Here is a 23,745-nt window from a genome sequence, read left to right as displayed (position 1 = left end):
GCTTAAGTTATAATAATGCATTTTGTGTGAACTGCATTTAAAATGCTGGAAAAGCAAGGACCGACAGTCTTTAAACCATAAATTTATGTCATTTTATATGTCAGTATATTATCTCAAAGGTTTCAGCAATTAAGTGCAAATACTTTAAATTGCAATATGTTAAAAGAGTGCGCTGACGCTCGCGAACAGAATTTGCGATCGTCTGAGCTGGTAACCATGGCAACAGTACGGTTATCGAGCGCTTTTCGTTAAGATTAGAATCATACAAAATAGAAGTCCTATCATCATTTATATATATTTTTAATATTAATAATTTTTATTTGTTTAATATTATTTACAAATGACAAACAAATAACAAAAAATGTGTTTTTAAAACGTCTTTATAATAGTTAATGATCAGCTACATGGTCGAGTGTAGATTTAAAATGTAGCATAGGCTACTATACTAATAAAAGGATCTTGATTTTTGTAAAAAAAAAATAAATAAAAAAATAAAAACCTGATTACATAACCCACATAACATGTAGTCTGCTACAACCCGGCATGTAAGCATCGTTTCAAATTCACTATATTCGAGAACGTGAGTTCATATCCATATGTTTCGCTCTGTCCAAATAAGAGTTTTAACTGCACCCTTTTCTGTCGCTGCACATCCCTTCTCTGTTGTATAATTTTCTCTCTCGCTCCCTCTCTCTCGTTCTCTCTCTCTCTCCCTCCCTCTTTCTGAGCCACAGCACGCACGCCTGCCTACATCCCTCTCCCAAATCTTCACTAGCACACAAGCAAAGGGGACAGAAGCAGACCCGCCGTATCCTCCTTTCCCAGCACACCACGTTCCTCATTCTCAGGTCTTTTTGTCTTTTACATGGCGCAAGGGCTCTGCAAGCGGGACGGTTCTGGGTGCGAGAAAGCCAGCGCGGATTTGGATAAGCGAGCATCAGTGGCGGGTGTAGACCACAGCAGTTCCGGCGCCTCCGCCTTCTCGGTCTCCTCTAGCCGGCTCTATGACTAGTAATGGTCGGCTCGTTCTGCTGGATGCTCCCTGCTCTAACCGGATCTTCGACGGCACCATATTCAACAGCAGATTGCCATTTTCGGAAGAGACCTTCAAAGAGCTAGGAGATACATATGGAAACTGGGGATCAGAATTTTAGGAAAAAGGATATATATTAGTGCTTTATTTTATTATTCCATTTTGCTCATTTATGTTTCGTTCTCGATGAATTCTCTCATTCCATCGTTGACTTGATTTGTCAAATTGATGCGAGAGCGGCAGCAGCAGATTTAGATTCACCTGGACATTCTTTTTGTTGGTTTTGAACTGGACTATCCTGGCCATCCATCCATCTATCCTATATTTTTTTTTCTGCTCCTGCACTTCAATAGAGCTTTCCCTGTCCTTTCTGTTTTTTTCTTCCTCTCTGCGTCTTTCCCTCTTGATTGAATAGACTAGGATTTGCTTAGCCATATTAAGAGAGGACAGCGTGTTTGTTAAGCAGCTACGTAGGTCAACAGTTGTTGTAACACATCGAATTGTTTAGATATATTCCGATCCGAAGCCTTCCATTACTCCATCAACGCCAGTCTGAATACCACATCTTTCCTAAACCAGTATTTATCCTCAATTCCTAACACATCAAATCTACGCGCCTAAATTGTCATAATTAAAACCGAGCATTGTTCAACATTGGCTTAATTGCTGTGGCGTTTGAATGACATGCTCAGGCCATTATTAAAGGCCTCGGCAATTAATTATTATCTTTGATTAGTGGCTTTGCAGCGTGAATGTTCGCGTAAGTTTAAGCTGTAGCACTAGCTGCTGCATATCTCACCTCCTTTAGAGAGAAAAAAAAAGACAAGGACAAACGATTTAGAACGGTAAAAATTGCTCTTTGTTGGAAAGCGTACCGTTCCACTCCAAAAACAAACGAAAAAGCCAGAAAGGCTCACCTATTTCTTCCTTAATCGGTTCTCACCCAAACGCAACCATAAGGTTCCTACCGCATCCTCCCCCTTCCCCCTCCTTTCGCTCAAATATATCCCATTTTTTTAATTTGGTTTGGTCCCGTAAATTTTCAAATATTTATTTCCTATACATCAAGAGGAAAGGGGGTCCCCCTTTCATGGAATGCGGAAACATGGGTGTGTTTGACCGCGGAGTTCAGATGTTATTGACCACGGTGGGCGCGTTCGCCGCCTTCAGTCTCATGACCATCGCGGTGGGCACGGACTACTGGCTGTACTCGCGCGGCGTGTGTAAGATCAAGAGCAACAACGAGAACGAGACCAGCAAGAAGAACGAAGAGGTGATGACCCACTCGGGACTGTGGAGGACATGTTGCTTGGAAGGTAAGATGACTTTCATCGTGCTCTCGCTTATCCACCCGATGACGTTTAGAGGTCCCCCATTTGCATTAGAGGGTCCATCTCAGCATGTGCACACGTGTTCCTGTCGGTTGTTACGGAAACACATCTTAGGCCTGCTGCTCTCGTGATGCTTTAGCTCCGCATTCAGAACCACGGACAGCGACAGCGGCGCACAATACTAAAACTGATGTGTAAATATGTTAAACAGGGTCTGCTTTGCCAGATAGCCCAATGCTGTCTCTTATAGTATGAGGTGTTGTAATACGACAGAATTTGTTAACTGGTTTCTTGATGGTCTAAGATGGTCATGTTCTAAAAACCGGTTTGAACACATATTATTATCATTAACTTGTGTAATATATTCTTGCTGCAGCTCATGACCAACTTGGACCAGCGAATGACCGGCTAGAAACCATCTATCTACCAGGGCTACCAGCTTTTTGGGGGTTGAACCAAAAATAAAAAAATTTGTCATCATATGCTCACCCGAATGACTTTCTTTCATCCGTGGAACACAAAAGAAGATATTTTGAAAAATGTTTTTGTCCATACGATGATAGCCCAATGCAACACTATTGATGTTCATAGAATGGACAAAAAAAAAAAAAAAAAACTTTTCAAAAATATATTTTTTGGTATTCTACAGAAGAAAGTCAGTCATACAGGTTTAAAAATGAAGACTTAAAAAAGGTTCTTTATTGGCAACTATGGTTCCATGAAAAATAATTTTCAAGGTTCTTTACAGTGTAAAAAAGGTTCTAAGTGGAACCAGAAAAAAAAAAAAAAAAAAAGTGTTGAAAATTCTAAGAATGGATAAGAAAATGATGACAAAATTTACATTTTAGGGTTAACTATCCCTTTAAGATGGATTTTCCCACAGGGGAAAGTTATGGATGTAAAAGGAGATAAATGCATGTGTGCACTACTGGGAGTTCCACTAGGTAACACCTGGAAAAGAAATCGCTACTCGCATGCACCATGTTTAGAAATGCTCTCTGTAAGTCAGGTCAACATACACAGACTGTTGATTTCCTGTCATGCTTCAGTGGCTGCACTGACTGCTGACTTTGGCCTAGCAATGTCACCTTGCGAGGTCACAGAGCATAACAAATCCTCATCCTCACCAGGGCTCAGAGGAGGCACAGAAGATGGCCTGGGTCTCTGAGGCACACGGCCATATGCTATCTGTACACATCCTCTGCTGCTTCTAAAGCACAGGGAGATATATCAAGGAAAATCCATGTAGCATTATATACAGTCAAATGAGTTAAATTACAAGGCATATTGACAGGGGAGACAGGATGTTGATCTTGATCATCATCATGACAGCATGAGTTCTCATAGCCATATGTTGTCAAAAGCAAAATGAGTGACTTTGACCACATCTGTGAGTGTGTCCTTAACATCTGCTTTTTAATTTTGTCTGTCAGTTTAGCCTTAAGGTTCATCTGTCATAAATGACCTGAAAGACTCAAGGCGTACAACCTTAATATGTAGGAATCTCTTGGATCAAAAGGTGCTTCATGAGAACCATCTAAGCGGGGCCTGATGAACATTTCCATGTAAAATATTTCTTAATAGCTTCTTTTGTATTGCGTCTTTGTGTCACTGGCACCACAAAATTCCACAAGGTAGTCAGTCAGTTGTAATTTGTGATTCATTTTAGCTCTCAGTTACACAGATATTGTAAACCGAGGTCAAATTCTTTGGAATAGCAATCGCATTTGATTCGGTTCAGCTAATAAACTGCCAGCAGAATTGAACGCTGAAGAATGAAACATTGCCTTTCTGTGTGTGTCACAAAATAAATCCTGTTTTTGAACAAGCAAAGTGATCACTGGATAAACAACACACTTAAATAGTTGAACTTACACTTAAATTGTTGATTACCGTCAGTTCATTTGCAAAATTAGGTGTGGGTCTATGATAAGTCTTAATTAGAAGATGATTGTGCTGCTTAAATGTGAAACGTCTCTATTCCTTCTGTTCTCAGTTCAGGCTCACACAGATCTCATGCTCAGACTATGACAAAAGCAATTAGCTGCAACAGTAAATAACACTTATTCCTCAACCCACACGGTTGTATCCATCAACCAGGTGCCGCCTCTCAGAGCCCGTCTTGCACTGCCATCTCATAGACTGTGTGTAGGCAGGCCAGGATGTTAAATCTCAGTGGTCAGTGCAGAAGATGATTTGCTGGGGAGGAATAGATTTACAGCATGCAGGTGGGCAAGAGTGTTAGTGTAATCTGTCCCTGGAGTGCTCCAAAGTGATGAGAGAGGGGAAACACCCTCACTGGACTGTCCTCAGCAATATTAGCATTGCTTCAGATATTTAACATCTACTCTCGCACCCACCCACGTATGAAGTACACTATAGACCAATCCAGAGGATCACACCTACAAAAAGACTTACATATCTTGTACAGCTTGGCACAATCAGATGCATTATAACCTCCTGAGCAACAGAAGAGAACCAATGTATATTACATTATCTACATGAAATGGTTCTTTTCAATAGTTGCCAGTATTTGGAAAGCATAAGAATCTTTATACTTACTGTATACTAATTTTAAAAATTTGGGGTTGGTAAGATTTTTTAAAATGTTTTTGAAAAATGTCTCTTGTGCTGAATTGTGAATTATTACAATGTAAAACAACAGTTTTTAATATATATGTTAAAATGTAAAGTACCCCACAGTGTCACATAATCCTTTAAAAATCATTCTAATTTGCTGATTTTGGTGCTCGAGAAGCATTTCTTATTATTATCATTGCCGAAAACAGTTGTGCTGCTTAATATTTTTGGTGGATAACCTTTTTTCAGGATTCTTTGATGAATAGAAAGTTCAAAAGAACAGCATTTATTTGAAATGATTTTTTTTTGTAGCATTATTAATGTCCATTTTATAAATGTAATGCATCCTTGCTAAATAAATGTAATACTTTCTTTAAAAAAATCTTGTATATCCATTAGATTAATATCAAATTCTTACAATAAAGCTAGTGTCAATAATGGAGGTATACACCAGTCTGCTTTGAGCAAAGAATTTATTGAGAGCCCTGTTTATAGAGAATCTTAAAGAATCTTGTAGCTGGGTCATGTATCCATTCACTTTCTATTCTCATATATTTCAGAGTTTCTTTCAGTGCATTTGCATTTATTTCTAATGTCAGCAGATCTATTTTGTTCTTAATGAACTTGCAATGTTTCGACACCTTAAAGGCATACTTAAAAGCATATGTATGTCATTAGATAAAAACTAAGAGGCATTTATTAAAATAAATAGCACAAGCACACTTTAAGAAAAAACATGTAGTTTGAGGTTTATTTTAAATTATAATATAATAGACAGACAAAAATGTTAAAATGTTCACTGCTAGAAAATAATCTGTAGAGAAATGGATGATGTCCTGTCAGAAAATTGCCAGTACATTTTCTGTTAAGTTTACAGGCATTTCCAAATACAGGTAAAACACCAGTGAAACATCAATACATAAAATTCCTTCATATTAACACAGTACAATGGGCCTTTTCTTTTGAGTGTCAAAGTTTAGTTGGCAAACCACACCTGTGGTTAATCTTGAGCTAAACTGACTGAAAAATCATAAATGACCATGCAACCAGCTGATTAAAAGTCATTTTTATAGTTAGAAATGTGAAGTTACTTCTACAAAAAGTCTAGCATCTTTTCTTCGCAGATGCCACTTAGTTCGACATCTTGTTATCTAATACAAATCATAAACTTTTAAACTAGGCTTAAATGTCCAAATACTTTTAATGGCCACTGCACATTTTTTATTTCCATCCTCAATCACAAAGCAAAAAGTGTCAAACCAGATAATTAGCAAAGTTTCTACTATTTTTACAACACAAAAGCAAAGCACAATGCACTTTCTGTTATCGCACCTCAGTGAAAGATGACAGCTTGTTAAGGTCTTGTTCTGGACACCCACGGAGCCATTATAGTGCCACTGCAGATTAGAATGTGTCCCTATAGTGAGTGGAAGCAAATATGAATCAGCTTGACATTGTAGTGCATGCATGTACACATGAACAAACATTGCCACGATAGAACACAAGCTAGTATAAGGTGGGCCGCCATTACCGTAGTGACTCAGACCCAAGTGTACTTCATCAGAACTACAGGTAATCTGCGTTATTAATCTTCATTACGCTAACAATGGATGTGAGGGAACAGCACAGCGAGAGCACAGAAACAGCGCAGCAAAGTACAGTGACAGAGGAGGCGCAGTTATATTCCTCGCATACCCAACACTTATCATTCCGAATCTCTGTGACAGCAACTTTCCCAAGAAGACAGATCATTCTCCTGAATGCTTTGAGTCGCTGTGAATATTTTCCGGGCCACGGGGGGGCCGCTGCTAATGAATGGACTTCCTGCGCAAGTTTTCCACTCGCATGCAGCCAAAGCGTGTGTTTGAAGAGATAACCAGCGCCGTCTCAGCAGGAGGGGTGAAAAATACTCGTGCATTTTTCTCACCTCTCGCTAGTTCATACTCACAAAGCTGCTCTTTGTAAGCAAGTGTATGTGTGAGGTCTCATCCAGATCGGCTGAACCGTATTGTGCTAGTATTTGTGAATCATGTGATCAAAATGGTCATGTGTAAGACTTTTTGGTTTCAAAAGGTCATATTTTTATGTATGTGTGATATAGACAGACAAGCCGTGGGTCTTAGCTGTGCCTGGCGCTGCTGTAGAGACGGATTATGCTCATAAACTGATCAGATAAGGATTACCAGCCTGGCATGGATCTGCCCAGCTAATGACCCAGGTCTGGAGTGGCATTACACAGTATTACAACACTACTGCATGCTTCAGTTCGCTCACACAGGCCACTTGCCCCAAAACGTCCCGGTTCAGCTCTACACTTACCAAAGGAAAAGTCCAACCATATTTTCTTTGGCATGCCCACTCTCTATAACACTTCAATCCTATGATCCACTTATCCTATAAACACCAGTGATGTGATGAACAGTAGGAGGAAAAAAACATCCTGGAAGAGCAGCATATACACTGCCAAAGCATCCTGTCAGATTAACCTGTAAGAGAAGAGCTGTTTCATTCAATGCCTTTTCTCATTGCCTTGTCAGATGATCATTACAGTTTCAAGGTGTCATATTTCTAGCTTGATATATTCAGCTGTGACATTAAAGGGAGAACCAAAGTGAGTAAATGATGACAGTTGATAAAATGAAAAAAGTTATTACTGGAAGTTCACAAAAATTCATTAGGTAGGTAGATAGCAAGGATTCATTTAATTGAACAATGTGACAGTAAAGACATTTACATTGTAATAAAAATTCTAGGATCACGTAACACTGAGGACTGCAATAATGAAAATTCAGCTTTGTGGGAATGAATTGCATTTTAAAATATTACAATAGAAAACAGCTATTTTAAATGGTTCGATTGTCTGTTTTGGATTGAACTGAGGACCCCAGGAAGACTAGCAACCACTCTGTGGAAGCTAATGGGGATCCAAATAAACAATAAATGGTAATAATATTTCACAGCATCATTTCACTGTTTGTACTGTATTTTTTGATCAAATAAATGCATCTTTCAAAAACATTAAAAAATATGCTACGGACCCAATTTTTAAACAGTAGTGTTTCTTTTTCTACATTTTAAAGGGGTAGTTCCAAATTGTTCCAAATCATTTTATGCCCTCGTGTCATTCTAAACCTGTTTGACTTTAAAAAAAAAATCACCAAAAGTTTCCAAAAATTCCAAGTTTTTGAAGCCATATGATAGTTTTTTGAGGAACAGGTTTACATTTGCAATTGTTCACTTAGAAATGAGAAAACTGCAGCTTAAACAGCTATAAATATATCTTTCTGAGTTTCACAGAAAAAAGAAAGTCATATGGGTGACATAAGGGTGAGTAAATGATGACAGAACTTTCATTTTTTGGGTGCACTGTCCATTTAAACAATGACAGAAGCCATTTGTTTAGAAGAATAATGATCTAATTTAGAACTAATGTACTGGCAAGCCGGTTCTCATTTTGAACTTCTCAAATGCAGGACACGCAGACGAAACAGCAGATCTTCTTTTTTTTTTTGCGACATCTAGACAACCTCTGCCAGTATCAGAGGACAAAATTCTCCTCTGCCGCTCAGACAGGAGGGAACATAATGAGGGTCTCAGGGGCATTATTAATATTGGATTGGGAGACGGCCCGGGTGGAATACCACTTGAATCATCCTCATTCTGATTCAGCTCTGAAAGCAGGTTGAATGTGACGGCAGTGATCAGAGTGCAACAGAACAGTCTGTTCCACATCTCATTTCTCGCCTTCTCTCTTCTCTATCGCTTGCTTTCTCTCTCCTGCTTTTCCTTCTTTCTACCTGATGGTTGGCAGGTGCATGTGTAGGAGTACTCATGCTATTCTGGAACTTCTGTCTCCCCCACTTAGTTAACCCTCTACTGGGGAAGCACATCTGCATGAGCAAAATCCCTTTTAAGAGCTTTTCTGCATTCATTTTGCTTTGGTTCCTTTATTTGCAAACTATAAGGAAAGGCTAAATGATCATAGAGTCCTTGTAATAAACTATACATGGTGTGGTGTAATTAGAAAAGGTCATAAACATAACTGTTTGACAGTCCTGTCACGGGTAGGAGGAGCAGAGTGATGTTATTCATCATTCCTCCAATCATCTTCTCCAGAGCTGCATGCTGCCTTCATCAGGGGAATGGGGGGGATTGAAAGACACAGGCTTCCTGGTTGCTTTTGGTCCTGGTGCGCTGTGTGATTTCTCTGCACTTTGACCCAGGAAACAGATCAATAGAGGACACTCCCAGGATCTGTGTGTGTGGGAATGGCCTCTATAGTGTAACATCACTGATAGTACAGATAAGCAGAGGCACGTTAAACTAAAAAGATGTTCAACATATAACATTTTGAGCTGCTGTTTTCCATTTTCCAAATATTTCCAAGTTTTTTTTTTTTTTTTGTAACAATGTAAAATTCTTTACTGTTACTATTAATCCATTTAATGAATCCTTTATTAATATATTTATTAATTTCTTTCAAACCATAAAATCTTACTGACTCAATGGCAGTCTATATTTAATCTATTCATGCTACTTTTTTAAATGCATTCAAATATAGTGCAGCAAAACATGTTATGATGCTATTAGAATTAGACATTGAGATTTGAAACCAAAGGTGGAAGAGAAGATTTTTCTGTCTGTTCTTCACTGATCTCATCACTTCAGAAAACCTGGAATATAAATAATATAGATTATTTTAATGGTACTTTTTATAAGATAAAGAGCTCCATCTACTAATTGCATAGAATAGAGCATCATGATATTCATGATATATACATGATGAAGAAAGAAAAAGAAAAAAATGTACTTGGACTGACATGAGGATGAGTAAATAATGACAGAATTTCATTTTGGGATAAACTGTCCCTTTAAAGAGATTCTGTCTACAGCACATAGTTCATTTAAAATAAAGAGAGGATTTGTTTGAAATGTTTGGTAAAGATGCAGAAGGGATTTGACTATACCACAGCTCATTTCATGACTCCAATTACCACAAACCTCTTTTTGCCACACAGAACTCAACATGCACTTCTACACAAAGAGGTGTGTGGTAATAAAGCAATAAGCCCCAAGAAGCCGTGGTTTACAGTGAATTTATGACAGCTAAGGGATGTTGTTAGGCACGACGCGATAAATTCTATAAATATAAATTCACTGTAAACCACGGCTTCACGGGGCTTATTGCTTTTATAAAACGGTTATTCCATATACTTAGTAAGGTTTCACAAAATAAAACAGAGCAAATAAGTGTAATGATATTAATAAAAACAGTATTCTTCCACCAAATAATGTAATTCCTCAGAAACAGTTGTGGTTGGAACCTATGGTTGGAACAAAGTGGTTACCAAGCAACACACAACGTAAACAAAGGTGTACGTTTGTAGTGTAATTTACAACGGTTTCGAACGTGGCTCAACCAATCAGAATCAAGGACCGGAACTATCCGTTTTATAATTTAGAATTTCACTCTGTACTCTTGCGTGTAGTGCCAAAATCTCAGTGATACTAGACCAATTATATAGAATTGATCTCATTTCCACTGTTGTGGACTGCACAGCAGACATTAGGCCAATTCTGTGATAACGTTTAAAGGGGATCATTCATTTACCCCCCACCCCCTTCTCTGACGGCCATTTTGCAGATTTAAAGCAGCGAGAGAAAATCCTGCCATAAATGCTGATTAACTCTACATCTGCTCCATTCATTTTAAGTCAAAGCGTTTTGCTGTTTTTCCCCCGATAGCGGCAGTGGAATCTGCAGCCCTCTCAGGTGTGATGAATTGGTGGTGTCCTTGGCACAGTTCATTTGCAATCCATTACACCGCATTAGCTTTGTGTCAGAGAGGAACCCAAACACCATGCATCACTAAAGTGAGGGGATGCGATCAGATACCCCAACTTACACCCACATACCATCGACTTGCAAAGCACGTTTGAATTGCAATTGGTCTTTTATAAAGTATGCTGAAATTAGGCCAGAACTGTTTAAAGGAATGGTGAAATGTATAGAATAAAAACTGGGGAAAAAGTCACTAATTTATAGCTTAGGAGACTTAATGGAGATCTCAGTTATGCTTTGTCTATGTATCACCTTTGCCTTTGTCTTTAGGAAAAGAATGATACAATTTCTGATACACAGAGAAAAGTATATATAATATAGAATATAGAGTATATACACCAAATATATACACCACCATTCAAACATTTAGGGTCAGTTTTGTTTATTTTGTTTTGAAAATAGTCTGTTATGCTCACCAAGGCTGCATTTATTTGATCAAAAACACAGTACTAAACCATAGTAAAAACAGTAATATTTTTAGAATTTAAAATGTATTTTTCAATTAGTTTTCTTTTATTCGATTGTTAGCCATTACTTTAGTCCTCAGTGTCACACGATCCTTCGGAAATCATTCTAATATGCTGATTCATGTATAAAAAGTGCTCAGCATATGCTGCTATACACATACATATTATATGTGTGTGTTTGTATATATACATAGCATCTGCTGAGCACTAGTTTTCTCAGTTTTTGTCTTGTTCATTCATCCATCCATCAATATATAGACAAAATATTCAGCATATATACTGTTATTGCATTTAATAATTAGTTTTTTAATTTATTTATATATATATATATATATATATTGTGTATATATTTGTGTGTGTGTGTGTGTGACAATCTCAGCGCAGTGTGTGACACTGAAATCTCTTGTGGCACTCTAAAGGAGACACATGTGAGATTACTTGAGTCTTTTACTCAAGAGAACAATTTAAGAAACAGAAGACTCCATTTGCTCTCCATTTTCTCTTATTGCTGTTGAATCTCATCGCTGTCAATGGAGAAATTAATGAGATCTTTTTTTCTATCCTATGGGTGAGTCTCACCTTGGAGAAGATCATCTTTTAGCACACGCTGCTTAGCGTTTGCTTCGGCCCTGATGTATTACAGGCCTCAAGTGTAATGTTTCATATAGGACAACACTCAGACAGTCCATTAAGATGTCCCTAAACATTACCATGTGTAACATCATGTTCATTCATTTATGATCTAATTTCGTGCCATGGGTACTCACATAATGAGCATGTGTCTTCTCGTTGAGGTTCTGGCTCTGTGGAGGATGGACTGAGATGTTTCCACCTCTGCAGACCCGCGGTTAGCACCTAGCTGTCGAGGTGCTGACAGTCACGCTCCTCGGTCCAGGCAGGAGCATACGGCCAAATCCACCCCCCTCTGCGGCTGTGTGCTTGGGGGGGAGGGAGAGACGGAGGACGGCATATGCACAGGGAGAACTGTAGAAGAGAAGCAATAATGAAAGTGATTTCTAAAGTCACACAAAGTTGCACAGTAAGTTCTTTAGCATCAATGAGATTACAAAGTGAGTTCATTCTCACAAAAAAAGGAAAAATCCCAAAAGAAAACATTAGCTCAATCTGTATTTTAGTTTATTAGGTACAGAGCAGCAGGGCTCATTAACTACATTTTATTAGCTGGCTTTCAAGATATGTGCATTGAGCTACACACTGCATTTCCATGTCCCTCCTGAATCTGAAACCACATGACCATTTTAACTGCAGTTAGTTAAATTATGCGCTTGTTTAGCATGAATTACCGAAACTACAAGAGGCGCACTATAGTATCTGGTTTCATACAAATATATAGTCATCTTACTCCTATTTCCTTCCCTTCTCTAAGTGGGGATCAGGTATAACTGTCCACATTGTGTCTGTATTGATTCCAGCTCTGCTAGGGACTTTGAAGACTATTGATGGGAAGTAAATGGTGCCCTGTGTCTCATTCTGATGGTACGAGTATCTCCTCCCTCCTCGTTTTTTGAGAGTGTGCGTGTGTCCCACATTGTCTTTTTCTCTTGGGTTATAGCACCCAATTCAGTGCTGAAAATTCGCACCCAATTTTAGTAGCAATTCTCAAAGCCATTGTATGGTGGTCTGGGTCCAAAGGGGCCAAGCGGTGCTGTGGTTGAGCAGAGCTGCTCAGATGGCTGTGTTTACATCAGGCACCAGTGCTGGCAAAGCCTCCAGTCACAGCAAATGGTGCTGTTGGCTAAACATACTGCTGTCAGGAGACTGCCACTGTCAACTTCATCTGGGAGAATTCAACAAGACTGGCTATCTCAGGGAAGCCAAAGTCTTGCGGTGCACTGTATATTTCAATGTTCAGCCTAACAATCAAGCTTGTATCTTTAGACTGAAGGTTTTCAGAAGAATATCCAAGTGCAGTTTGACCATACAAAACTGACCTCCATGATGCCAGGGTGTTGCTGTGTAGTTTCCGAGGCATTGTGAAGGGTTTTAATGTGTTGGTATGAAGATTATCTGAGTGCCTGTTTCTATGTGGTTGCTAATTTCTTACGGATGGGATTTTTTACAAATTGTGATTGCAGTGGTAGTTTGAGCTTGAACATGTTACTATTGTAGTATGTAGGAGTTCTGAGTGACTTTAGTGCATTTTTGTGTGGTTGTAAAAACTTTGGGGTGTTTTTTTGTGTTTCTGTGTAGTTGCTAAGGCTTTCTGGGTGGTTTTTTTTATGTGTTTTATGTAGTTGCAATGCCATTCTAAGTGATTTTAGTGCATTTATGTATTGTTTGTAAGGCTTTTTGGGTGTTTCTGGCAGGTTTAGTGTGGTTTCTTAGGTGTTCTGAGTGTTTTTACATGTTTCTAGTTGCTAAAGTGCTCTTAATAGTGATGCTTGCAGTCATTTTAAGAGAATAAACTGAAACACTGCAAAAAAAAAAAAAAAAAAAACTGAATTGGTCTTGGACATTTTTTCCATAAAATTGTTTTTAAAACAACTTTATAAATTTACTTGATAAATTTATTTGTTCACTCATTTATAACTTGTTCATACTTGGTAATTAAGGCATAAAATATATAAATTAAAGATACATACTACATACAACAAACTTAATATCTTATGTAGAGTTGCGTCTCTCATCAATTAACTCTGAGATGTATTTAGATATTGTAACTGTAAAATAAGACAAACACATTCATTAACAATTTGATTGGATGATTGGATTGTAAAAAGTGAGTATTGCATACCAAAATGGAGGCAGAATGTGGTGGTGTAGATTTGTATACAACATCAGACCAAAAAAAAGTATTACATATGTTTGTGTTATAAGACTATAAGTCCAACAACATGCAATCAGGAGATAAACAGGGTTAACTGGTATGAAAAACACTGATTTAAGTCACTCTGAAAGTAGAAGCTGTTCTGAGTTCATAGCAAGAAATGATGTGCACCTGTTATCATAATTTTGCAGACATCAAATAATTCATGTATAAAAAGCATTCAGGGGTCTGTATGTGCCAGGACACAAACTTCACAAAACTGCTGACAAAAAGCTTCTCATCTGATGATAACCTCAGGAACAGGTTGCACAGGGTGTCAAAAGAGATTGCTGCTATCACCTCTTTGTGCAGATGTGCCCATAGATAAGTATGCGTTTTGGGTCATGGAGGATGATGATGATGAACTTCCTGTCAGCTGTGTCATTTGTGCCCTCTATTCCCACTTTCCTCTACCCGTCTCAGATCTCTGCTGGGTTCTGAACTTGGAATAGGCCATTGTGTGTGTGTGTGTGTGTGTGTGTGTGCGCCTGTGTCTTTTTCTTAGAGTAATAAGGAACAATATGAATTGTTAATGAAGAGCAGCATGGCTCCTCTTTACTCACTCAGATCGCTTTCCAGGACAAGGAGTCTCTAATCTTCACATTGCCTGTATGTATGTGCATGCATGTGTGAATGCATTCACACGCTAAGGAATCAACACAGACTCTGCAGCTTAAATTTTAATACTTTCGCCTATCCCGGTTCAGCTATATAATTAAGCCATTCGTATACTGATTTCCTGAAAAGTATAAACACAGTGGCTTAGATGTATAGAGCACAACAAGGTATTTTTCTCCAAAGGCAAACACCACAACATTTGCAAATTTGAGAAGTATTTGAAAATTGTAAATAAAAGAAGAAAGATATTCAACAAGCACGTAGCAAAAACTGCACATTCCATCGTCATTTTATTTCTGTAATGACAAAGCTGAAACTTTCAGTTTTCAGTGTCACATAATCCTTCAGAAATTATTCTAATATGTGGATTTTCTGCTCAAGAAGCATTTCTTTTTATTATCAATGTTGAAAACAGTTGTGCTGCTTAATATTTTTGAGGAAACGATGATATATTACAAATAGAAAGTTCAAAAGATCAGCATTTATTTAAATGAGAAATCTTTTGTTACGTTATAAATGTCTTTACAGTCACTTTCATGCTGACCAAAACTTTTGAACAGGTCACTTTTGAAGAGGTCATTGTGCTATAAAAACATTCTGTAAGTTTCAGAACTCAAATCTTTGTCGTTACTCTAAAAACAGCTTATATTGAAGCCAATCTGGCAAAATGACAGCTTGTGGAATGTGCCACTTTATGATGAAATAGTGTGGCTAAACTCCGCCTCCAAAGAAGATGATCAATGCCTGCTTCTACATTACTGCCTGTTTAGTCCCGCCCCCAATTCGTGCATGTAGTAGGTAAATGATGAGCGCAAATGCAGGTCTAAGCAGAAATCAAACGATAAACTTTATTTGATTAACTTTATTTTTAATGAAGTTCCAGACCGCGTCAGTAAGAATTTGTTCCTTTTGTTCACTTCATTTTACCTTGGGTTCATTTACAAACAAGACACAGTTCGACACAGGATTTTCAAGAAAGATTTAAAATTGAAAGACGATGCTGTGCTGACTATATTGGATCTGATAGTAATGTCACGACACACAAGTGTGAGTAACTGTTTTTATTATGTGGTCACTATTGCTTTGTCTGTTATTACAGATCTTTTGATATGTATTAAGTTATTTATGAGTTTTTAAGCTAAATCACAGCAGTGTCCATCTGGATGTAGGATGGCAAACCCAACTATTAGCCATTCATAGCACTGGGCGTTTACTGCTGAGTCTTACTTCTAAATTATGATGTTTTTGATGTAGAAATCTTGATAACATTTTAAATGGACCTCAGAGAACAGTACAAAATAAAAAACAAAGGCAGTTCATGACCCTTTCAAAAAAATAAAGCTGAAACCAATACTAACTTGTTGCTTCTACTCTTGGTTAGTCAAGCTTTACCCAGAAGGCTTTATTCATTATTTCTATAGATTTTTTTTTATCTATTAAGATTTTTTACCCCACTCTGTTTATTTGAGTTGGACCCAGTATCCCAATATTTGAATTGGTTGTCAATATCTGACTCAATGAATACCGATGTGTTAGAACAATTGAAGGTGTCTGGGAAACCTGTTTGGAAACAGTCATTATTATTGTTTTAGTGGTGCAGAATCTAGGTACTTCCGAAAGGCTTCTGACAAATCTGTGCTGGGAGATGGATAGGAAGTCAGAGGCAGAAGTAATAGGGGTCCAGGGACACTGACCTTTGACTGTCCAAAGTGCTTCTACACGCAATGCATCCCTGCTAAGCCCTGCATGAGCCTAATTAAAGCAATTAATCAGCTGAATTACGCTGAGTTCACACACCGCTCCACCAGCTGCTCCCTTGGGGGCTCTAGAGTGACCACAGCTAGCGTGGATGCTAAAGCTATGTGAACCGCTGCTTCAGAGACATCCGTTTTTTTGGGGGGTAAAAGCAATGAGGCGCTTTGAGCAAATTTTTTACAAATCGAACACGAACACATCCATAGAAATGTCAGGCAGTGTAGTGAAGTGTAGAGCATTTAGGCTTGAGTGACAGGCAGCCATCTTGGTTTCATATCTTGCTCTATTTCGCTCTCATATTTGTTCATTCTCTCGCAGCCCCACAGCCGTACATACAAACACAGACACGCAACATGCTTTGAGGGTCACAATGGCGGTGCTGGCAAAACACATCTCAATACTTGGTTTGTGTGCGCGTGTGTCTCTGCGTGACTTAGACATTGTGTCTCTGTGTTTGGAGGGGACCAATGGCAGACACACTACGTCAAGCTGCTTTGTGTCACTATCAGGAAGTGATCAGATGAGAGGACAGCGTCACGAGTCACAGGCTCATAGCAACAGCAAGAAAAGGGACAGCAAGAGGAGGAGTAAGAGGAGGGAGGGAAGGAGGGAGAGAGGGAGTGAGGAAGATAGTGTGAGAATGAATTAACACCTTTAACAGCAGCAGCCTATTAAGGCTGCAGAAAAGCAGACAGGCACGAAGAAAGAGAGAGGGAGATTGAGACACAGCGTAATGAAGGAAGAAACATGCATATTGATAGTAGTGAAGAAAATTCAACGTGTTGAAATGCAGCATACGTACGGCAGATGTGGGGTGGCTTTTTGCAATGCAAATATGCATGCAATGCAACACAGAAATGGCTGAATAATCAGTGTTGTGTCATGTGTTCGCTGCAAAATCAGTACTTTTTTTCTTATTTTTCAGAAAAAATATGCCTAAAACAAGGTCAATTTAGATAAAAGTTTATTTAAAAAAAAATGTTTTAAAACATTACTATTATTATGTATTAAGATAATAAACTCTTATAAAAAAAATTGTTCAATATTATAATAATTATTAAACTCTTATAAAACATAGTTCAATATCATAAGAATTTTTATAATTATATTATAAGATAATTTTACAAGATAAACAAGTTAGAACACCTATTAATTAAAGTTGGTTCATGCATTAATGTTAACAATAAGTAATAGATATGTTATAGTATTGTTTAATATGTTAATAAGTTTATTGTTAGTTCATATTAGCTCAGGTGTGTAAATATTATTAACAGACACAACTTTTTAATTTAATAAACTATTAGGAAATGTTGAAATTAACATTAATGAAAATTAATAAATACTTTAGAAGTTATGTACTTAACTAATGTTAACAAATTAAACCTTATTGTAAAGTATTACCACATTAAAACTATCGCATTGTATGATATTGAACTTCTAAAAAAAGTCTAATATCTTATTATCTAATATTACAATTTTTACAATTATATAAATATAACATATCAGTAGTATAAATATGTACAATTAATATATAAGATTTTTGTAAGAGAATATCATAAAATTTAAACCACTTTTTTTTTTTCTTCTTGTATTCAGCATAAATCCAGCCAAATGTATGTAGAATTCATGTAGAAGATTATATGCAATCTAAGAATTTCCAGTTGCCAACGAATGGAAAGAGAGTGTGCAAAAGGGAAACAGGTATGGATAAAAGGAAGTCGGAGAAAGTGGAGTGGAGGAAAGAAAGTGAGGCAGAGGGGAGGTGGTTTGACGCATCCAGACCGCAACCATTGGCTTTTTTCTTCATTAGGGATCAGAGGAAAGAAAAAAACTGCAGCGAAGCAATGCACTGAATCCTGGATGCATTCATCTCTCTGTCCTCCTATTCGTTCTTCACATCTATCCATGCACATCCATCTACTGTCATGACTAACATTTCCATTTCTTTGTCTCTGTCTTTGTCTCATTCTTTCAGCCCCCTCTTTCTCTTTACACACTCCTTAAAGGGATAGTTCATCAAAAAAATGAAAATTCTGTCATCATTTACACACCCTCATGTCATTCCAAACCTGTCTCTCTATTCCTCTTTTTGAAATCCTAGTGAGCTGACTAAATATGCAGGCTCATAAGATGTTTAGACCAATTTCTAAGGCAGAATCAAAACTCATCATTCAGAATGCAATGCCAGAGTGGATTGCGATGCATTCATTCATTTAAAAACTTAAGTGAAAGGTGTGAATGAAACTAGTTCAGTGTAATTAAAACTGTGTTACCCAATGTTCATGTGTGCACTGTGTAGTTTTAGGCATAATCATATTGTATAGCCTAGAAACATAATAACACCAAACTATACCGAAATCACTTGTGGCACACGGAGTTGGTGCCTATAGTGTTCCAAATGTCACTTATGAAGTTCTATGATGGCCATTCACACAGAACAGGATACGCAGGGGAGTGGAATGGAAAAAAAGGTTATTGCAAATGCAAAAATGTCCTGTTTTTTAAAAGTTGAAGTTCTTTGAGAGCCGTGTTTTTTTGGAACGCCATGTCCTTTGTGAGACACTGCAACAGTTTGAGCACAACGGTCAAATATGCTAATACAGCACATGTTTGCATACTGTAGAAGAACAATGGAAGCGGTGCGTTGCAATGCAAAAACTTGTTCTGATTGAATGTACCTGTAGAACTGAACTGCCTGTGTAGGCAGCGAAGTAGCACACTAGGTTTTGTAACTTTCTTCTCTAATTACCTTACAAGTGGATGGGGATCAGGGACAGTCACGGTGGTAAAAGTGGTCAGTTTTATTGCATGAAAAACAGCCACTGGAACATATTACTGCAGTAAATAATTCATTTTGTTTTCCAAAGAAACACAAAAGAAAGTGATATGGATTTGGAATGACATTCAGCTGATAGAATTGTCATTTTTAAGTGAACTATCCCTTTAACGTCTCCATTGTCTCCTCATACCTGTACATCTCATACACATTATGTCTATAACTTGTCCGTCATGCTCAAGTCACTCTCTGTTCCTCTGCCTCTCTCACATACATGCAAACAGAATCTATGTGCCCCCTTGGTCGCTCTCTCAGCTCAGGAAGAGAAATCAATAGCAACAAATTAATCATTCTGCCTAAGGCAATCCAGTAGAAAGGGGGAGGGTTGGAGAGGTGTGCATGTGAGTGAGTGTGTGTGTGTGTGTGTGTGTGTGTGTGTGTGTGTTGCTGAGGAAGAATTGGCAGTAGTACATGTTCTGACATTTGATTTAAGCTCTCCTTATGGCTAAACCAACATTATTTCATATTGGGGGTGGAACTGATACCGTTACCATAACGGTTATTTTGCTTGTTGTGGTGTTTTGTTATTGAGCTCATTTTTCTTGTTCTGTTCAGATCATGTCAGTCAGCAGTATTTACAAATGTAGGAAAGGAGATCAGGATACTTTTGCATTTTGACTTGAAATTGTACACCTTTACGTTGCTGCTGGTTTAAAAAAATAATAACAAATACAGTTTGACAGCTTGTCACTTGGTAGTACCCATAATAGGAGAACTCGCACCTTAGATTAGTACCTTAATGTACACCATTTCAAATTAAAAAAAAAAGTGAGATATAAACCATAAAATCTAAATTATGAAAGCCAGTTTCCACCACATGATATAAACTCAAAAAACAAGTAATAAAATAAAATGCCACAATTACTTTTTTATTTTTTTATATTCCATTCCATTACAAAATAATAATAAAAAGAACTGTAAAATGTAAACTCAGAATTCTGAGGAAAAAAAAACTGAATTGCAAGTAAAAAAAAAAAAATCCTCATAGTTCTGAGAAAAAATTTGAATTGTGAGGTAAAAAGGTGCAATTACCTTTTTTTTTATTCCGTGGTGGAAACTGGCTTTAATAATTTTCATTTTAAAATTACTAGTAAATTTCATGAATAAATACAAAGAAACTGCAAGTAAAACATTGAATTAAAAATGACATTTTGATGAATGACTGAAGTAATATTTTCTTGTAAAATGTACTCCAATAATCTGTTTTTATTTACAACTTCAATAAATATTTTTATGGTGTAGAAACATGTACCCTTAAGGTACATTTTAGTGGTAAATAAGGAACAAGGATTTCCCTTTAAGGAAACTGCCTCAGTGACAAGCTATTGCACCCCTAACGATATAATATTTATAATATACAGTATAATATAATAAAACGGTATAATATATCTTTTTTCCTGAGAGTGTAGTGTGGGACCAGCCGAAAGCAACTAAGACCAACAAACCATCTTGTCATCATGACATGGGATGTCATACAGGGAGAAATAAGAGTATTATATAAGTATATAGCAGATAAGGTTTGCACGACTAATCATTTTTACTAGTCATCCAGAAAAGAGTCTGACTAAGAGGTGGCTCAATATTTACCTTATGTAAATGACTCATCATACGCCATGCAACATCAGTGGCCTTTGCTGTTTCTGGCAAGTCTGTTAATGGAGAGCATGTGAGCGGAGAGAATGAGATGAGAAACGGAAACACTCATATCTTCACTGCCAGATTCATTCTGCTTCCACTGTCACAAACAGAGTAAAAAGTCATATCCCACTTATAGTTTCTGTCAGCCTGTGGGCGACACTTGATTAGTTTCAGAGCAGTTTGCTAGAATTTTGGCTTGTATGTGAATGTGAACACTTCAACTTCTGTCCGCAACCCACATAGTGCGGGCGCTCATAAGGTGCTTTGTGAACTCAGAGCATCGCGGGTTCACTTTATTTTCACTTCTGCATAACTCCAAACATAACAACAAGAAGTGCATTACTGTCATCATTATTATTATTAGCATCATCATCATCAATGGGTTCACACTGGGATCAAATAAAAAAATATGACGAGTTATCACTACTTGTCAGAGTTCTGGACTGTGTGTGTGTGTGTGTGTTTTACTCCCTGTGACCCAGTTTCTCCCTCATTTGATTTCAGGTGTGTCTCGTTCTTCCCCAATTATCCTGCGTTTAAAAGCCCATGTTTGTCGGGTCTACTTGTTTCCTGTTGTGGCTTCTCATTAATTTGCAACTACATGTCTACTAACTCTCAGTAGGGTAGGTGTAGGGTTAGTAGAATAAGTTGACATAAACTTGCAAAGTTTCTTATAGTCATTATGTTGTATGTTGTGGACCCATCAAAATAAAGTGTTAGAAGATATTAAGCAGACAGTCTATTAATACTCTAATGACTGCTAGTTGACATGTAGTTGCAAAGTTATTTACAGTTAGAATGTCTAAAGTGGACTATCGAAATAAAGTGTTACCAAAAAAAACAAACAAAAAAAAATATTATTTATATATTATTTTTAATTTATATATTATTTATGGGTATTACTAATTGAGTGACATCCTACTACACTCATATCTGTGTGTAGACACGGAAAAAAGTTTGTAATTTTTAATGATAAAAGACTGTAAAATACTATGGAGGAAAACTGTTAATTGGTTAAAAGTAAGTTCCTTTATAATACTGTAATAGATCTAATGGGACATTTCGTTTTATGACATTTTACAGTAATAAACAGTTTTTACAAGCGATAAAGAACAAGTAATCTCATAATTAACAGTGAAAATCATAAACTGACAATTTGATGAGTCTGCAATGAAAAATAAATAAATAAATTAATCGTGATTAATCACATCCACAATAAAAGTTTTAGTTTATATACGGTAATATATATGTGTGTGTGTGTGTGTACTGTGTATATTTATTATGTATATATAAAAGACACACATATACAGTATATATTTTGAAAATATTTACATGTATATATTTATATTCATATAAATGAGGACTCTTCATTTGTGTCGCCGCTTCACTGGTAGTGGTCCTGTCCTGTCCACTATAATGACATACACAATCATGCCATTCAGAAGGTTTCAGCAACTGCATGTGACACAAAGTTAAACACACTCCACTTTAAAAACGCTGCGGTGTAAAAGTGAAAGACTGCAAATGAGCTATTCTACCTGAGAGACAGAGAAAATTACACAGGAGGCATAAGAGCAGATGTTATTGATCCACCCCCTCAACCCAGCACCTGGTTAGCAGCGAAGCCGCCCTGCAGCCCACACGCACCACAGGGCACAGAAAGCAGTACCTGGAGCCAGTGCACAGAATCAGGGATGTTTACACACACGTGCACACAGGAGGTGAAGCAATGCACTCGCACATGTAACATCACATGGCTCTGACAAATCGAGGGACAGAGAGCGAAAATGCCCTTGAATGCTGAGAGAGTAAAACGCTAATCTGGTTCATAACGTGGTCTGTGATAGTGTTTTTTCCCTCTGTGGTTTGCATATGTGCACAGATGTATCACGATACACTCTAATGAAGTCATTATATTGATGTGCCAGTCTTTTGAATTCACCAGCATGTGTCTTGGTGATGAGTTTTTCTTGGTGAGCTTCTTGTGCGAGTATTAAAATGTCAATGTCAAAATAGGGATGCACTGATATAAAAATTCTACCAGTAATGACTGTCGTAATTATTAAAAAATAACATGTTATTTCCGATAATAGCTGATATTACAATTACCGTTCAGAAGTGTGCGGTCTAAATGTCTTTGGAAGAAGACACTTCTGATTGCCAGGGCTGCATTTATTTAAACAAAAATACAGTACAAACAGTAATACTGTGAACTATTATTACAATTTAAAATAACTTTTCTATTTGAATAGATTTTAATTGTAATTTATTTCTGAATTTTCAGCATCATTATTCCAGTCTTCAGTGTCTCATGTGGTATATATATATATATATATATATATATATAGTAGTCAACATTTGAAGTGGATCAAAAAAGATCATTTAAAGTTGTTCTAAGACAAGAACGCTTTTAGGTTTTAGGACAACTTTGATGGAAATGTTTTGATCCACTTCAAATGTTGACTAGTGTGTGTGTGTGTGTGTGTGTGTGTGTGTGTGTGTGTGATATATACACTCGCATAACGTCTCCCTTCTTTCCCTCTACTCCTCTTTTTCTCTGGGCGGCTGCTTTTACAGTAATCTTTATAATCTAGGGACACAGCAACATCGATTGCCTTTGATTTGTGATCTTTTATAGTCACTAATAAAAGCAGTCCAGCAGATCCATGCTCTAGCCTATACCTGCTGCTAGTAAAGGAGGCTGGAGATCCAGCTGATTTACATATGAGTAGAGCCCTCAATGTGATCCAAGGCTGGCTGTTTTAAATGGCGATTTATGGGACTCGGTAGATGCCTGCGCTAACTGTGCACATTTTAAC

General features: G+C 37.4%; 1 protein-coding gene and 1 long non-coding RNA gene across 4 annotated transcripts in view; one reads left to right on the top strand and one right to left on the bottom strand.

Annotated features, from left to right (window-relative positions):
• The first annotated feature begins 405 nt into the window (after positions 1–405).
• cacng2a (calcium channel, voltage-dependent, gamma subunit 2a) overlaps positions 406–23,745 on the top strand; it is a 66,712-nt gene continuing 43,372 nt past the window's right edge. Inside the window, exon 1 of the mRNA XM_058771960.1 lies at positions 406–2,349. Within this exon, the coding sequence (XP_058627943.1) occupies positions 2,124–2,349 (226 nt within the window). The 5' untranslated portion in view covers positions 406–2,123. The remainder of the gene's footprint in view (positions 2,350–23,745) is intronic.
• LOC131538105 (uncharacterized) overlaps positions 5,557–23,745 on the bottom strand; it is a 69,438-nt gene continuing 51,249 nt past the window's right edge. For 2 of the 3 annotated variants that reach the window (XR_009270474.1, XR_009270472.1), the window contains 3 exons: positions 12,020–12,236; positions 7,264–7,430; positions 5,557–6,361 (listed from right to left, as the gene is read on the bottom strand). This is a non-coding gene — a long non-coding RNA (uncharacterized LOC131538105). The remainder of the gene's footprint in view (positions 6,362–7,263; positions 7,431–12,019; positions 12,237–23,745) is intronic. The other variant, XR_009270473.1, reaches the window with a different exon arrangement.

Source organism: Onychostoma macrolepis, chromosome 03 (genome assembly GCF_012432095.1).
Source record: "Onychostoma macrolepis isolate SWU-2019 chromosome 03, ASM1243209v1, whole genome shotgun sequence".
In the NCBI taxonomy this organism is placed as follows: domain Eukaryota; kingdom Metazoa; phylum Chordata; class Actinopteri; order Cypriniformes; family Cyprinidae; genus Onychostoma; species Onychostoma macrolepis.
The sequence above is the reverse complement of the archived record's forward strand: the minus strand, read 5'-3'. Positions and strand labels throughout refer to the sequence as shown.